Below are 18,452 nucleotides of genomic sequence, written 5' to 3' on the forward strand. Positions count from 1 at the left end.
GTCAAACACGTCATTTTCTAATGACTGAAACAATTAATTAAAATGTATGAGCAGCTTTATGTATTTCTGCTGCTGAAGTCTTTGGGAACATGTAGTTCTTTGCAAAAATATACTTTGCATATCGTTTTATGCACAATATGTCCATTTTCTGAAAAGTTGACAGAACAAGGGCGAGCCGGGGAGCGCAGAATACATTAAACGTCAAAGAAAAAATAGTTTTGACTTTTGATTTAGAGTAATTAGATTCGGGGGATTTACATGTTGGTTACAACAGAATTTCCATAGCTGGCAATATGTTGCCATGTAGATTCTGATAGTCTGCAGTGCATAAAGGTAGAATTCTGTAAGAGACATAACCAGGGCACAGTATACTGATAAAAGGGTTATGCAGGGGAAAAATTATATTGAAAGAAAAAAAAAAAAATCGCATTGCACTGGCATGCACTGCAGCAGCGTGTAAGCGGTTGCAGCAGCGTGTGAGCGGAGGCAGCAGCGTGTGAGCGGAGCAGCAGCGTGTGAGCGGTTGCGGCAGCGTTTGAGCAGAGGCACCAGCGTGTGAGCGGTTGCGGCAGCGTGTGAGCGGAGGCAGCAGCGTGTGAGCGGAGGCAGCAGCGTTTGAGCGGAGGCAGCAGCGTTTGAGCAGAGGCAGCAGCGTTTGAGCAGAGGCAGCAGCGTTTGAGCAGAGGCAGCAGCGTTTCAGCGGTTGCGGCAGCGTTTCAGCGGTTGCGGCAGCGTGTGAGCGGTTGCAGCGGAGGCAGCAGCGTGTGAGCGGTTGCGGCAGCGTTTGAGCGGAGGCAGCAGCGTGTGAGCGGTTGCGGCAGCGTGTGAGCGGAGGCAGCAGCGTTTGAGCGGAGGCAGCAGCGGTTGAGCAGTTGCGGCAGCGTGTGAGCGGTTGCGGCAGCGTGTGAGCGGAGTGTGAGCAAGTCTATCTTCACTACTTCCACAAGTAAATTGTAGATCCCCATTAGGATGAGCTCCATGCCTGGCAATGCCATCCAGTGTGCTACTTGTGCAATGTATGCGGTCCTTGATCAGCCGATCGAGGGTGCATACTGTTGCGCAAGATGCGTGCACGTCGCACATTTAGAAGCCCAAATTCTGGATCTAAATGAGCAACTGGCAACACTGAGAGCCATTGACAACATGGAAAGGAGTTTGCGGCTCACTAAGCAGACACTCGCTGGGGTAGAGGCGGGGGCGGATGGTAGTACGGAAGAGCGGGGGGAGCAGGCAGTAAGCTGGGTGACAGATAGAAGGAGGCGTAGAGGGAATAGATCCAGGGAGGCTCGTCCTGATCTGGCACAGCCCAACAAGGCTGCAACGTTGGCAGATGAGGGCGATGCCATTACAGAGCCAGCACCGCTGCTGCACGACATGCCCTCTGAACGCCAGGGGGATGACTGCTCCGGTGAGACGGGGACGGGGAGTGCAGGGCAGGCTAGACAAGTTCTAGTGGTGGAGGACTCAATTATTAGGGGGACAGAGAGGGCAATCTGCCATAAAGACCGGGATCGTCGAACGGTGTGTTGTCTTCCTGGCGCTCGAGTTTGACACATCGCGGATCGGATTGACAGATTACTGGGAGGGGCTGGTGAGGATCCAGCAGTCATGGTGCACGTTGGCACCAATGAACAAGTTAGAGGTCGATGGAGGGCCCTCAAAAATGATTTCAGGGACCTAGGGTCCGAGCTCAGGGCGAGGACCTCCAGGGTAGTTTTCTCGGAAATACTACCTGTACCTAAAGCCACACTAGAAAGGCAGCAGGATCTTAGGGAGGTAAACAAGTGGCTCCGGAGTTGCTGTAAGAAGGAGAGATTTGGGTTTCTGGAGAACTGGGCTGACTTTGCTGTCGGCTACAGGCTCTATCGTAGGGACAGGCTGCATCTCAATGGGGAGGGTGCAGCTGTGCTGGGGGATAAGATGGCTAGAAGGCTGGAGGAGTGTTTAAACTAGGGACTGGGGGGGAGGGTAAAATGAGAAATAGTGGGGTAGCCAGTGTAACTAGCGATCCGGGTCCAAGCAAAGGGAATGGGGGTCGAGCAGGGGGTGGGGTTAGTACAGTTAGAACTGATAGATTAGCCATAAGTACGAATAGCAACAAAACAAATTTAAAAAACAAAAAAATGATATAAATTATATGACCACGAATGCAAGAAGTCTGATTGGTAAGGTGGGTGAGCTTGAAACGAGAATGACTGATGAAAATTATGACATAGTCGGAATTACGGAAACATGGCTTGATGATAAGTGCGATTGGGCGGTGAATTTGCAGGGGTACAATCTCTTCAGAAGGGACCGAAGGAACCAGAAAGGGGGAGCGGTATGTCTGTACGTCAAATCGAACTTGAAGCCGAGGTTACGGGAGGATATAGGGGTAGGAGACGAACAGGTAGAATCTCTGTGGGTAGAAATGCAGGGAGGAAAAAATAACAAAATCCTGATAGGGGTCTTCTATAGACCACCAAAAGCAACAGAAGAAACTGAAAACTTACTACTAAGGCAGATAGAAGAGGTGTCAAAGCGCAACAAAGTAATTATCATGGGGGACTTTAATTATCCAGATATAACATGGGAGAAGGAAACCTGCAAATCTCACAGGGGTGATAAGTTCTTGAGAGTAATTAAAGACAATTACCTGAACCAACTTGTGCAGGAACCAAGAAGAGGGAGGGCCATTCTGGACCTAGTACTAACCAACAAACCGGAACGTATAAAGGGGGTGCAGGTTGAGTGGCACTTGGGGAACAGTGACCACAATATAATCAACTTCCAGCTGTCAATCAATAGGAAGCCTTATCAGGGAGCGACAAAGAAACTAAACTTTAGTAAAGCAAAATTTGATGAGCTTAGAACTACTATCGGTAACATTAATTGGGACAACACCCTCAAAAATATCAGTACGGAGGACAAATGGGAAAAGTTTAAAAGGATCCTAATCGCCTCATGTGAGCAGTTCATTCCCTTTAAAAATAAAAGAAACTCAGCTATAAGGAAACCAATGTGGCTCGACAAGACGGTACGAGGGGCAATAAACGAAAAGAAGAAAGCGTTCAAACTACTAAAGCAACAAGGCAGCGAAGAAGCGCTAAAATCGTACAGGGAAAAAAACAAAATATGCAAAGATACGATCAAAACTGCCAAGGAGGAAGCAGAAAGACGGATCGCAAAAGAGAGCAGAAACAACCCGAAGCTATTTTTCAACTATATTAACAGCAAAAGGATTTGCAGGGAGAGCGCTGGCCCTTTAAAAAATAATGCAGGAGAGATCATTGATGATGACGAAGGGAAAGCAAATCTAATAAACAGTTTCTTTTCAAGTGTATTCACAAAGGAAAAGGAAATGCCACACGAGATGCAGGGGAATAAAATGAACCCATCACAAAATATCTCATACCTAACGCAGGAGGAGGTGCGGAAGCGACTAAAGAAGACTAAAATTGATAAATCGCCGGGCCCAGATGGATTACATCCAAGGATACTAAGGGAACTAAGTGACGAGATAGCTAGGCCGCTATATCTAATATTTCTAGACACTATCAAGACCGGTGTAGTACCACTGGATTGGCGCATTGCCAACGTGGTTCCAATTTACAAAAAAGGGAGCAAAAGTGAGCCTGGTAACTACAGGCCAGTAAGTCTCACTTCAGTAACGGGAAAAATTTTCGAGGGGATTCTGAGAGACGCCATCGATGAGTACCTCAAGGAGAACAAGGGAATAACTCCTCACCAGCATGGATTCATGAAGGGTCGCTCATGTCAGACAAATCTGATCAGTTTCTACGATGAAGTAAGCTCTAAGCTGGACCAGGGAGAATCTATTGATCTCATATATCTGGACTTCTCTAAAGCCTTTGACACCGTGCCACATAATAGGCTAATATACAAAATGAGGCAGCTCGGATTGGGTGAAAACGTGTGTAAGTAAAAAATTGGCTCAGAGATAGAAAGCAGAGGGTGGTAATAAATGGTTCGTACTCTGATTGGACCACAGTCGCTAGCGGGGTGCCACAGAGTTCCGTATTAGGCCCCATTCTGTTCAACATATTTATCAATGACCTGATAGAGGGGCTGCACAGCTAAATATCAATATTTGCAGATGACACAAAATTATACAATATAATTAATGCAACGGAGGACAATGTGCGGCTACAAACGGACCTAGATAAGCTGGGGGCTTGGGCAGAAAAATGGCAAATGAAGTTCAATGTTGAAAAATGTAAGGTTATGCACATGGGCAGGAGAAACGGATGTCACCAATATACACCTAATGGAGTACCGCTAGGGAAGAGTGATATGGAAAAGGATCTGGGGGTACTAGTGGATTATAGACTGAACTGGAGTAACCAATGCCAGTCAGCTGCTGAAAAGGCAAATAAAGTCTTGGGGTGCATTAAAAGAAGTATAGGGGTGAGGGACGAGAACATTATCCTCCCACTGTATAAGGCACTAGTCAGGTCTCACATGGAATACTGCGTACAGTTCTGGTCACCGGTGCTCAGGAAAGATGTCACAGTGCTTGAGGGGATTCAAAGAAGGGCAACTAAACTAATGCATGGAACGACGGGACTGGAATACCCAGAGAGGCTATCCAAATTAGGATTATTCACCCTGGAAAAAAGACGGCTAAGGGGTGATCAAATAACCATGTATAAGTACATGAGGGGACAATACAAGGATCTCTCCCATAATCTGTTTACACCCAGGACCACAAAGGTAACAAGAGGACATCCGCTACGATTAGAGGAAAGTAGGTTTCATCACCAACATAGAAGGGGATTCTTTACTGTAAGAGCAGTTAGACTGTGGAACTCTCTGCCGGAGGAAGTGGTGATGGCAAAATCCATAGAGGAGTTTAAAAGGGGACTTGATGTCTTTCTGGAGAGGAAGGACATTATAGGATACAAGTCTTAGGTTAATTGTCAATCCGGGTATACAGGCAGGTAGGAACTATTAGGGGTTGATCCAGGGAACAGTCTGATTGCCATTAAGGAGTCGGGAAGGAATTTTTTCCCCAAAAGGGCTAAATTGGTTTCTGCCCTTGGGGTTTTTTGCCTTCCTCTGGATCAACACAGGAGGATAGACAGGCTGGACTAGATGGACAATGTCTTCATTCAGCCTTACATACTATGTTACTATGTTACTATGACATGCAATCTGCAAGCAGTGCGATTCTTATCACTGAGACAATTGGAATTGTGATTCTTTCAAGTGTTCATGCCAGAATTATAGCATAAAAAGTTGCAGAGTTTTGTGCAAGTTCTACTGGCAACGTTTTGGCAATTTCCGCCTACCGTTCTAAAAGTGGGCAGGGCTTGGCAAGAGGGGTCACCTGAGCCTATTGAATTCACTATCATTTACAGCAGATATGGGCAGAAGTTATAGTAGGAATCAGCGCCAGCTTTTAGTCAGTGCAGATTTCAGCAGGCGGCCCTGGATGCGACAAGTATCAGCAGGTGCATCTTACTCCAGTGGCACTTATCTGAAGCCGCTATGTAAAACGCCACTCTCAGGTAAATGTGCCCCTATGTTTTCAAACATGGTCTGCATGAATCAATGGACGGTATATGAAGGAGATGACCTCAGTATTTAAGCCAGGGCAATCCGAAGTTTGTACAGGTTGAGTAACTGTTGGCCTATGGACTACAGAAGAAAGACAGCTGAGGTTACCTCATATTGGGCAACAATAATAAGTATTATTACATACTTGTAAATATTAGAGATGAGCGAGCGTACTCGCTAAGGCAAATTACTAGAGCGAGTGTTGCCATTTTCGAGTACATGCCCGCTCGTGCCAAAAGATTCGGGGGGCGGCGGGGGAGAGCAGGGAGGAACAGGGGGGGAGATCTCTCTCCCCTTCGCTCCCCCATGCTCACTCCCGCAACTCACCGCTCACCCCCACCGGCCCCCGAATCTTTTGGGAGGAGCGGGCATGTACTCGAAAATGGCAATACTCACTCTAGTAATTTGCCTTAGCGAGTACGCTCGCTCATCTCTAGTGAATATCACTCATAAAGCTTCTGTGAATCATTCTTGACTGTTATATATTCAGCTCTCACTTTTTATTACCTACTGTAGTAGCTAAAGGAGGTTACATGCAAAGCAAACTGATCCTGCCACATCAGAGATACAGAAGACATTTACATGTGCTATGATGTGGATATGATACAAAGATATCCGACACACAATAACCGGGCCTGTGTATATCACATATTGTTAATATATTGCTTGTTGGAAGTTTTATATTACAGTAATGAATACTTCAGTTTACATCTAGATTGGGAGGTTTCTGTCTTTGGAGCATATAAGCTTATGCAATCACATTGAATCTCAGCAGTATGGAGATGTGATCGATCAGCTATTTTCTATAGTCCTATACATTTCTTATTAAATATGTACTATACAAATATATATGTGCACATGCCAAACTGCATGCAGCAAGCTCCAGAGTTGTAGAGTTGGAGATGTGCTCAAAAAGTTTTACAAATTGCTAAGTGGGGTGAAATGAAAAAAAAAACAAACAACTGCACCAGTTTTTGGGTTTCACGTTTTCCGGTGCACATGGTGCAGCAAGAATGACATGTTAATCTTCAGTACGATTACATTATCAGAGTCATACAGTTTGTTTTTTTTGATTGGTGGGGTTGTTTTTTGCAGGACGACCTGAAGCTTCTTTTGGTACCATTTTGCCTACCAAAAGAAACTTTTTGATCTTTTTTTTTATAAAACTTTTTCTTGGCGCTATGCAAGCGCAGTGCTGGTGTTGTGTAATTTTTTTTTGGCGTTCACTGTGCAGCGTGAATAATCTATTATTTTAAGATACTGGACCTTTACTGATGCAGCGATCTCAAATTTTTTTGTTTTGATTTGTATATTAAAAATAGGAAAATGTTTCTTTTCAAAACTATATTTTTTGTAATAATTATAGTATCTTTATTATATATTTATATTTGTATATTATATATTTATTATTTTTTATATATATATATATATTTTTTTTTTAGACCTGTAGGGGACTTGAACTTTTGATCACTTGATGGCTTTACAATGTACTGCAACACTTCAATATTACAGTATATTGTATTACAGTACAATGTACAATCACGTGCCTTCTCTTAAGCTATGCCACAGGTAGTGTTTAATAGGCAAAGGGTTACAAGACTCCAGGCTGCCATGATGAACAAACGACTTTGCGCTCGCCAACATGCGATTACACCATGGATGCGAGGTGTTTTTGTTACACTTCGGGGAAGAAGCTATGAAAACTCCTTTAATTTATGTCTCTGCAGACATAAATCTGTAGCATGTGTTTCTCTGGTTCTGGCACTTTGTAAACATCAGATGAATGTCTGAGTGTGATGTGAACTTTTACACGGATTATGGCCCTCTGCACACGAGTGGAAAATCTGCGGCGGGATTTCACGCAGAATTTCCGCCTGTGCAATCCTATGCACACAGCTGCGATTTGTCCGCGTGAAAACACGCACGGAAAACAAATCGCGGCATGTTCTATTTCTGTGCGGGTCTCACAGAGGCGCTCACAGAAGTGTCACTGGTGACGCGCCGGCTCTGATCTGCGCATGCACCGGCTGGATGGCAGCCGGCACATCACAGAGCAGAGGAGACGTCGGGCGCTGGTGAGCTGAAGGGCTGTGCGGGGACACGGGTCCGCATCCCGCCGGGATCCGACCCGGCCGTCTGCAGGCGGCCTATCACTCAATAAATTGTTCAAACAAGGAAGGCTAATCGCGCAGTGTAATCGAACCAACGATCAAATGACGAACGAGAAATCATTTGCTGTTCGTTCATTTTCTGCAATCATCGCTGGCTCATTTACTAATCCTTCAGTTTAAATCCCGACCGTTCCGTCCCTCTCAGTCACTGATACAGTAAATATGAACGACTGAAGGATTTCACGAGGCAGCGATGTATCTGCCGTATAATCAGGCTGCCAGAGCGAACTCTGACATCGCTCAAACGAGAAACTGGCAGATCTAAACGGACCTTTAGAGCTTCTGCAGAAAAGACGCAGAGAATAGAACACATTCGTTCCCACGGGTTCTCTCACATTCTGCGCTTTCGCACTCAATTTTCACACTCACAAAAATATACACGACATCATCTATTTTGGTGCCCATTTGCTCACCGCCTCCTCCACAGTGGTAACATGCATATAGTCCTGTGCGCCCCCCCTTAATTGGGGTGTATACTATTTGTTTATATGTGTGCACATACATGAAGGTCTGTGTATACCCTTGCACACGGTTTATTAATGGTATATGTATCTCTGTGTTTTATGTGTTGGTTAACCGATGCACTGATGTCCCAAAAGTGGGGGTCAAGTCCAAATGTCACCGAGAGACTCCAAGACCCCGCCTGCACATTAACTGTATTCTTGCTTGCAATCAGCCACCGTTGTATGGCAGTGATTGCTATATTCCTATATGGTCAGTAATGGTCTCTGCAGCTCAGCGTCTACTAAGAACGTCCCACATGAGAGAACTGCTGATGTGCCGGTGAAACTTGTTGTATTCTTACGTGCACCATGAAAGCCTCTTTGCCCTAATTGGGGTAATCTTCTAGTGCTAAACGCTTTATACAGTCAGTTACTGCCTGGACGCTACTAATTAGTTGTATTCCACTTGTGCGGATATGTTGTACTGCATCATCAACGCACCTTGCAACATTATACTACATAAGGGCTAAAACAGACGAATGTGTTTGCGCACGTGAAACTCGCGCCTACAAAACGTGCTGAAGTGAACCCATTTATTTCACCCAGAACCTCATGCATGCAACTTACACCAAGGCAGAACATGCATGCCTCCAAGAGTTCTGAAAGGGAACGAATAAATGACCAGCAACCTCTAGTAAGAGGAGCTGGCGTTTATATGCAGCAGACAGGTGATGATTGGCCGGCTGGAGAGCTCCACGATATCAGCCAGCCAAATCAACCTCACCTGCAGCACTGTGCTCTTGGAAACCCATAGAACCACAAGTCCCAGGAGCACAACATGATAGTGGCTTTATACCGGACAACTAAGGCCACATGCACACAGGTGGGTCAGATTCTGCATGCGGAATCCCGCTGCGGAATCTGGCCCTGGCAGCAGTGGCGTCCATGCATACCTGCCTTTCTTTTCTTCACCTGTACTATGGGATGGCCCGCACGGCTCGCCGTCGACATGCACAGTGCAGGTTATTTTTTTTAAACTCCTACTTTTCCCACGTCATCGCCTAACGATGACGCAGAATCTGCAACCTTTCCACAATGTCAATCGGACATTGACTTCAATGGAAGCTGTCCGCGCCTAATCCGCGCACAAATAGAGCATGTTGTGCCTTTTCCTCCATAAGCGGAAACCGCAACTGGTTATCGCCGGTGTGCAGGAAGAATCGCTTTTCCATAGCATGCTATGGCTGATATTTGCTGCAGAATCTGGAGGCGGACGCCCGCTCCGCATTCCACAAAGCAAATCTATCCGTGTGCAGGCCTAAGGCCAAATAAGGCTGGGTTCACACAGGGCGGATTTACCGCAGGATTTTGCTGTAGCATATCTGGCTGCGGCCTCTAATGACGGGGATGGCCAGCCCTGTGGATGAGATCTGTCAAACATCTCGTCCACACAGGGCAGACAATCCGTTGCAGCAAAGCCGGCGCTGCAGCGCAGATTCCCGGGACGCAGCATGTCAAGTCTTTTTTTTTCAGTTGCGGCCCCGCTCCTCTCTATGGGAGAGCCGGACGCAACGGAATAACATGCGGCAAATCCCCCGCTTATCCCACGGAAATCTCGCGGTTTTTCGCTGCGGCAAAACCACAAGATTTCGGCGGTGAATCCATCCCGTGGTAACCCAGCATAAATGCTTGGAAGAGCGAATGAAACAACAGCTGTTTCCTGTAAACATGGCCGCCACCAGGGAGACGAGCGACAATACACTCACTGGCCGCTAGTTGTTTTTGTTTCACCTTACCTAAAAAATAGTCGCTGGTTGATCCAAAATCCCAGCGGTCCGTATTCTCTCTACTGAAGTGGAACAACTACGGGACAGTCACTTGATTCAGCAACTGTTTCTGATGACTACTCAGACGGTCGCTGTCCAGTGTTTCAGCAGGTGTTTACAAGCGCTGTACTACGCCTCCATTGACCTCAGGGGGGCGTCTCACACCAGTATTTAGCGCGGTGTTTCTAACAAACACCATCTGTTCTATTTTAACGTTTCAGTGCTTTTTAGCGCACATGCTCACAAACGTATGGGTAAAACGCGGTGGGTCTCCCCGTAGCGGTCTACTGATATTTGTAAACCCCAGCTCTGGTGGCTGCGAGTGTATCACATGCCCATGTATCGCATGCCCATGTATCACATGACACAGTCATGCGCAGTGAGGCTTTTTTTTTGTAAATTCCCACTCTTTTATAGCGGGGTTGTGTCTGAAAATGCTGCCCATGCTCAAAGTATTGCATATGGACAACGTATTATACGCAGCCTATACGAACCTATAGGGCTCATGCTACGTGGTATGCAGAGAAATGGAGCATGCTGCAAACTATTACTCATGCGTACCAATATGCAGTGTCTACACGCGTTCTATTGACTGATTCGTGTATCACACATCAGTACAACGCACGTGTAATACATGATTAAAGCACAGTCGTGGACATGAGCCCTAAGGCCTCATGTCCACGGGGAACTTTGGGCCCGCACGGATTCTTCATGCAGAATCCCGCAGCGGGTCCCTCCTGCACCGCAGACATCAGGCTAAGAAATCGATTATACTTACCTGTCTGGGCGCTGCGGATCTCCCCTTCATCACAGCCGGATCTTCTTTCTTCGGCCCGGCAGATGTGCCTGGCACATTTTTTTTTAAACTCCTGCTGTCCTATGGTCCCGTGGCACAGCACAAAGACAGCTGCGGGTGTGCTGCGGGACCGGACGTCTCTGATAGGCTTCAATAGAAGCTGCGGGAGCCCCACAGAAAATGGAGCATGCTGCGGGGGGGGGGGGGGGGGGTTCCGCACGTGCGAGACACCCACGCGGATTTGCTAAATTTATTTTGTCCGTGGACATTGGGCCTAAGGGTTCACTTACTATTTCTTGCACCTGTAGTGTATATTCATTATGTCTTGTATATACATTTAACCTCCGGGTTGTCATACATCTTCTAGTGTATTCCTCACTCCCGGGTGGGCAGTCGATGACAGGAGGATGGATATAATAACTGCCTGACCAAGCGGTGACCCAGGACAGGAAGTCCTCCAAGGAAGCAGATATGGTGAACGTAGGCAGAAGTTTCCTTATAAGCCCCAGAAGAGGAAGCAAGGCGAACAATATGCTCCCGTCTGTAGACAGGGGATTTATAGGAAGCCCGTATAATACATAATAATGCCGGGCTCACATGAGCATATCTCGCAGCGTGCTGGCTATGAGGTCCACACATGCGGCCATTACGTAATTGTGTACTGGCTGCGTGCCGCCCATTGCCATGCACTATCTCGGCGTGTATCTGTGTGTAATACGTGCCAAGTTAGAACATGCAGCGATATTTCTTGCACGCGTATTTTGCATAATTCATGTTAGCAATAACATGGCTACCTATGGAAGATTGGTACAGTATATTCCACGCGAGCGAAATACGCAATACCGCCACACTCGTGTGAGACAGCCCTAACCGTAAGGGCTCATTCACGCGACTGTATCGGTAAACACTGTGGGTCTTCATGAGGCCTTCTATTTGTAAATATCGGCTCTACCAGCTGAGACCGCATTTGGCAGCGAGTGCGCCCAGCATGACCCCGTATCTCACGGCTGTACTACGTGCCGAAATCACGGTGGGGTGAATGAGCCTTATACTGATGTGCGGGCGCTGCCCTCTCAGCAAGGGAGATATGATGTTATTGCCTGCAGCATATTTACATTTCTTCATAGATCTGTTTAGTTTCTTAGTCCATAAATATTATACGTTTGTGTGATATTTACACAGGATGGTAATCTGATACAAAGTAACATTTCTAAGCCCTATTGCAGACAGCGATACATTTGGGACATTTCACACCTTTGGTTTTCCTGCCCATAAACACTGAAAGTGAAGACTTCATCCTCCGTCCGTTCCCGAACATTCCATCTCTGTTCCGTTTTTTACACTGGAACAAAAGTGCGGACTGCTGTGCTTTTGCTTCCAGTTCAAAAAACGGAAAAAAAAACATTTTTTTTATATATTGCAGTACGGAAAATAATCCATTTCCATCCATTTTTCCTTTCTGCTTTTATATCAGGCATGCGCAGAGGGACGGAGACGACGAAGACCCAGACCAAAATGGATCCATTTAAAATTCTGCAAAAACGCACTGAGCCGCGGGTTTTGAAGCGGCTTGGCCGCACGCTCCCATAGAAGAGAGCGCAGCCGAACGGAAAAGGAAAAAGAATGGGCATACTGCGGCCGGGGAATCCGTGCCGCAATGCCAGCTTTGCCGCGATGGATTCGCTGTCCCGTTTGGATGAGATTTCTGAAGAATCTCGTCTACATGGCTGACCTACCACGGGATAAGCGGCCGCAGGCGGATTTGTCGCAGTCAGATTCCGGACAGGGCAAATCCGGCCCGTGTGAACCCAGCCTTAAAGTGTCTGCATTTCAATTTCCAGTTTATGTCTGGACAGACCAGGTTCCCCCCATACTCTAGATCTAAGCTTAGTTCCCTTGGACTGATTCTTGGCCCAATGCAGTGAGCGGAGCTTATTTACTAGTCTTCATCATGGGCCCAGAATCACTTATGGGAGTAACGATCCCTACTACAATCAGTTTCATGTATGCTGAAAAACAACAATCAGCCCCCAAAAAATGTGGTAGGCTGATCGCTGTGACTTTTAAAAGGCCCGATAATCAGGTGAACATTCGTGCTGCGTAAAAACCGGGCCATAATGAAGGGCCTTATGGGTGGCTTTATGCGGAAAACTAATATGGCGGTGACAGCGAGCGCTGACTGACGAGGAGTATACCGCTCACTGCCTATTGTGTGAACAGGCAGATTATGTTAAGTATCCTTCCGCGATTGTTTGCCCCCATACAGAATGCATCCATTGCAGAATATCTCCGTTTATAGGGGAAGCTTAATGTGTACGCCCGCATCAGGGCCCCTGCGGACGACCGTAGGCATACATACGCTGGCGATAGTGTGACATAACAGCACTGTGAAGGAAGCGTTATCGTGGGCTAGCACGCACGTAGTCACGCACTTACTTGTGCTTTTCTGTGCAGCCTAATTAATCCCCGATGTTAACGATTAACACCATGCAATCGCAAAGTTCAGAGCGCAATTTCATGCAGATGGGATGCGCATTTTCGCACCCTTATAGACTCCTATGGTGTCTTGGCCGTGCATTGTGCGAAAATTGAGCACAAAAATGCAAAATGTGAGGGAACCCTTCGAAATCATTGGGTTCCATTCTCTGTGTTTTGCTTTATTCCTGTGCTCTAAAATAATATATTTCCTATAAAAGTGTAAATATTCTGTATGGACGGGTGGGGTGGGGGGGGTGAAGAAGCAATTCTGCAATTCAGTTGGTTACTTTTGTAGCACAGAAAACATTCAGCTATTTTCTGGAAACCATCAACAAGCAGGCCGGCTGCTAGCAGATCTTGTCATAGGCCTTCCATGCCTACCCGTCATCCTGCCTCGTGGACACACAAACACGTCCCGCTCACTAATAGAGGACTGGACATCAGCGATGTACCAAAATGTACAACCCCGGGGATGTGGGAGGCCAGCGGTAGATACCTAGGGGGGACGTCTCATCCTGGTATATGACTGCGGGATCACCCCACCGCCTGATACACCCGGCCTACGGCAAATCATATACCGCTCCGGTGTAGATTATATTATATACCGGTCATTATAAGTACAGGGATATAATCGTATAACGCTCCAGTGTAGTGTAGATTGTATTATATACCGGCCATTATACATACAGGTATATATAATTATATAACGCTCCGGTGTAGATTATATTATATACCGGCCATTATACGTACAGGGATATAATCGTATAACGCTCCAGTGTAGATTATATTATATACCGGCCATTGTACATACAGGTATATATACTCATATACTGCTCCGGTGTAGATTATATTATATACCGGCCATTATACGTACCGGGATATAATCGTATAACGCTCCAGTGTAGATTATATTATATACCGGCCATTGTACATACAGGTATATATACTCATATACTGCTCCGGTGTAGATTATATTATATACCGGCCATTATACGTACAGGGATATAATCGTATAACGCTCCGGTGTAGATTGTATTATATACTGGCCATTATACGTACAGGGATATAATCGTATAACGCTCCAGTGTAGATTGTATTATATACCAGCCATTATACGTACAGGGATATAATCCTATAACGCTCCAGTGCAGATTGTATTATATACCGGCCATTATACATACAGGTGTATATATAATCATATAGCGCTTCAGTGTAGATTATATTATATACCGATCATTATACATACAGGTATATATAATCATATAGTGCTCCGGTGTAGATTATATTATATACCGGCCATTATACGTACAGGTGTATATATAATCATATAGCGCTCCAGTGTAGATTATATTATATACCGATCATTATACATACAGGTATATATAATCATATAACGCTCCAGTGTAGATTATATTATATACCGGCCATTATACATACAGGGATATAATTATATAACGCTCCGGTGTAGATTATATTATATACCAGCCATTATACGTGCAGGTGTATATATAATCATATAACGCTCCAGTGTAGATTATATTATATACCGGCCATTATACATACAGGGATATAATCCTATTACGCTCCGGTGTAGATTGTATTATAAACCGCCAATTATACATACAGGGATATAATATCATATAACATTCCGGTGTAGATTATATTCTGTACCTGCTATTATACATACAGGGATATAAACATATAATGCTCCAGTGTAGATTGTATTGTATATACCGGCCATTATACATACAGGGATATAACATCATATAGCGCTCTGGTGTTAATTATATTATATACCGGCCATTATACATACAGGGATATAATCATATAACGCTCCGGTATAGATTATATACTGGCCATTATACATACAGGAATATAATCATATAACGCTTCGGTGTAGGATATATTATATACCGGTCATTATACAGACAGAGATATAATCATATAAAGCTCTGGTAAATAATATTATATACCGGCCATTATACATACAGGTATATATAATCATATAACGTTCCGGTGTAGATTATATTATTTACCGGCCATTACACATACAGGAATATATAATCAATCATATAACGCTCCGGTGTAGGGTATATTATATACCGGCCATTACACATACAGGTATATATAATCATATAACGCTCCGGTGTAGGGTATATTCTGTATACCGGCCATTACACATACAGGTATATATAATCATATAACGCTCCGGTGTAGGGTATATTCTGTATACCGGCCATTACACATACAGGTATATATAATCATATAACGCTCCGGTGTAGGGTATATTCTGTATACCGGCCATTACACATACAGGTATATATAATCATATAACGCTCCGGTGTAGATTATATTATATACCAGCCATTACACATACAGGGATATAACATCATATAACGCTCCGGTGTAGATTATATTATATACCGGCCATCATACATACAGGGATATAATCATATAACGCTCCGGTGTAGGGTATATTCTGTATACCGGCCATTACACATACAGCTATATATAATCATATAACACTCCGGTGTAGGGTATATTCTGTATACCTGCCATTATACATGCAGGCATCTCCCCATCAATCACAGTCTGCATCCCCCACTCTCTATATACAAGTCATGTGTGGATGTAGCAGAGCTGACCTGGTTGCCCCCTGACCCCACCTGTAGGATGAGACAGCCGTGCCCCCCAGCTCCTCGTACCCCCCTGTACCGCAGTCCCCCATCACACCGCCCGCCGCCCCCCGGCTCTGCTACCCCCCTACATGACAGCCGGCCGGCACTCACCGGGCTCGTGTTCTCCGGGCTTATCCGACATCTCCATGACCAGCAGCTCGCGGCCCTCCGAGCTCCGTCCCACCGTGTAGATCCTGCTGATGGACGGACATTGCAGCCACACGGCCACCAGCGCCTCCCGCAGCTCCGGGTACCGATGATACTCGAAGGAGATGCCGCCCGGCTCTCTGCTCAGCCTCCGCCGCCGGCCCTGAGCCTCGGAGGACGAGGAGGGAGAGCAGCCGAGCAGCAGCAGCAGACACAGGCAGCCCCGCAGCATCTTCTCACCTGGGTGATGGCGGGCTGAGGAGGAGGTGTCAGTGCGGTGGCGTTACCACATGTGATGCCTGCCGTGTACCGCTGTGTGTACGCCGTGTGTACACTGCTGTGTGTACCGCCGTGTCCTGCCGCCGCCTTTGTCTGTAGCTGTCAGTGCTGTCAGCCTCCTCCTCCTCCTCCTCCTCTCACCTTGCCGTCATGGCTGAGGGGACAGCTCCCTGCTGTGGTGATGCTCGGCTGTCCTCCGCACGGCCGGGCATTGTCAGGGGGACATGTTACCTCAGGGATTCCCTCCCTGCTCAGAGCCGTCCATATAATAATAATACTCTTTATGTATATAGCGCCAACATATTCCGCAGCGCTTACATTACAGGGGGATAACACAAGACCACGGTTACATAGTAATCAGTTGATGGAGACAGTAGGGGTGAGGGTCCTGCTCCAACCAGCTTACATACTACAAGTAATGGGGGGATACAGAAGGTGAAGGGGCTGGAGGTGTGCACGGTATGGCGAGGTGGAGAGTGAGGGATGCTATACACACAGACAATGGTCGGCCCGTATAGTGGTGGAATCAGTATGACTGCAGGGGGCTGTTGATGGCGGCTGGCAGGAATTCCAGTCATCAGGACAGGGGATATGGTATATGGTTTAGGGGATATGGTATGCCTCCCTGAAGAGGTGCGTTTTTAGAGCATGACTAAAATTTTGCGAGTCCTGGATTGCCCTAATAGCCTTTGGTAGCGCGTTCCAGAGGACCGGTGCAGCTCTGGAGAAGTCTTGGATGCGGGAATGGGAGGTTCGAATTAAAGGGGCGCTCAGTCTGATTTCATTAGCGGAGTGGGGGGCCCGGGCTGGGTGATGGATTGAGATGAGCGAGGCAATATAGGGCGGCACTGCGCTCTGGAGGGCTTTATGGATGAAGGTAACGAGTTTAAATTGTATTCTGTATTTGACGGGCAGCCAGTGCAGTGACTGGCACAGGGCAGAGGTGTCCGAGTAGTGGCTGGACAGGAAGATGAGCCTGGCTGCTGCATTCAGGATGGATTGGAGAGGAGGGGGGATCAGCAGCGAGCTGCCATAATCAAACTGAGAGCAGATGAGAGCAACAGTGAGTGTGTCCACGGTGAGAAAAGGGCGTATTCTTGCAATGTTCTTGAGGTGCAGGTGCCATGTTCGGGCCACAGATTGGATGTAGGGGGTGAAGAACAGATCGGAGTCAAATATACCCCCAAGACAGCGGGCGTGCTGCCTGGGAGTTATGGTGGTGCCACACACTGAGATGGAGATGTCAGGAGGAGGTCGGTTAGTGGAGGGTGGAAACAGGAGAAGGTCAGTTTTTGAGAGGTTCAATTTCAGGAAGAAAGAGGACATGGTGGCATTCTGGAGGAATGGTGATGTGATGTCCCGGGAAGACGTGTATAACTGGGTATCGTCAGCATAGAGATGGTACTGAAAACCAAATCTCCTGATGGTCTGTCCAATGGGGGCTGTGTAGATGGAGAAGAGGAGAGGGCCAAGGACTGAGTCCTGCGGCATCCAACAGCAAGGGGAAGAGGAGGGGAGGTAGAGCCAGCAAAGCGGACACTGAAGGAGCGGTCGGATAGGTAGGAGAAGAACCAGGAGAGAGCAGTGTCCTTTAGTCCAATAGAGCGAAGCATACTGAGGAGGAGTTTGTGGTCAACAGTGTCAAATGCAGCAGAGAGGTCGAGGAGGATCAGTAGGGAATAGTCGCCCCTCGATTTGGCCGTCAGGAGGTCGTTTGACACCTTTGTAAGGGCGGTTTCTGACGAGTGTTGGGGGCAGAAGCCAGACTGTAGGGGGTTGAGAAGAGAGTTTTCTGAGAGATAGCTTATAAGGCGGGAGTAAATCAGTTCTAGTAGTTTGGAGATGAAGGGGAGGTTGGAGATGGGTCGGTAGTTGGCAATATCAGTCGAGTCAAGAGTCGGTTTCTTTAGCAGCGGGGATATGATAGCGTGTTTGAATGAGGAGGGGAAAATTCCAGAGGTCAGAGAGAGGTTGAATATAGTGGTGAGGTGGGAGATGACCACCGGGGAGAGGGAGCGGAGGAGGCGTGAGGGAAGAGGGTCGCTAGCGCAGGTGTTGGAGCGGGCGGAGGAGAG

At 46.7% G+C, this 18,452-nt stretch overlaps 1 protein-coding gene across 1 annotated transcript in view; it reads right to left on the minus strand.

Annotated features, from left to right (window-relative positions):
- The window catches only part of CPE (carboxypeptidase E), a 72,188-nt gene extending 55,718 nt beyond the window's left edge, over positions 1-16,470 (minus strand). The window contains exon 1 of the mRNA XM_066573568.1: positions 16,063-16,470. Within this exon, the coding sequence (XP_066429665.1) occupies positions 16,063-16,330 (268 nt within the window). The 5' untranslated portion in view covers positions 16,331-16,470. The remainder of the gene's footprint in view (positions 1-16,062) is intronic.
- Positions 16,471-18,452: the final 1,982 nt, after the last annotated feature.

Source organism: Eleutherodactylus coqui, chromosome 7, assembly GCF_035609145.1.
Source record: "Eleutherodactylus coqui strain aEleCoq1 chromosome 7, aEleCoq1.hap1, whole genome shotgun sequence".
In the NCBI taxonomy this organism is placed as follows: Eukaryota; Metazoa; Chordata; class Amphibia; order Anura; family Eleutherodactylidae; genus Eleutherodactylus; species Eleutherodactylus coqui.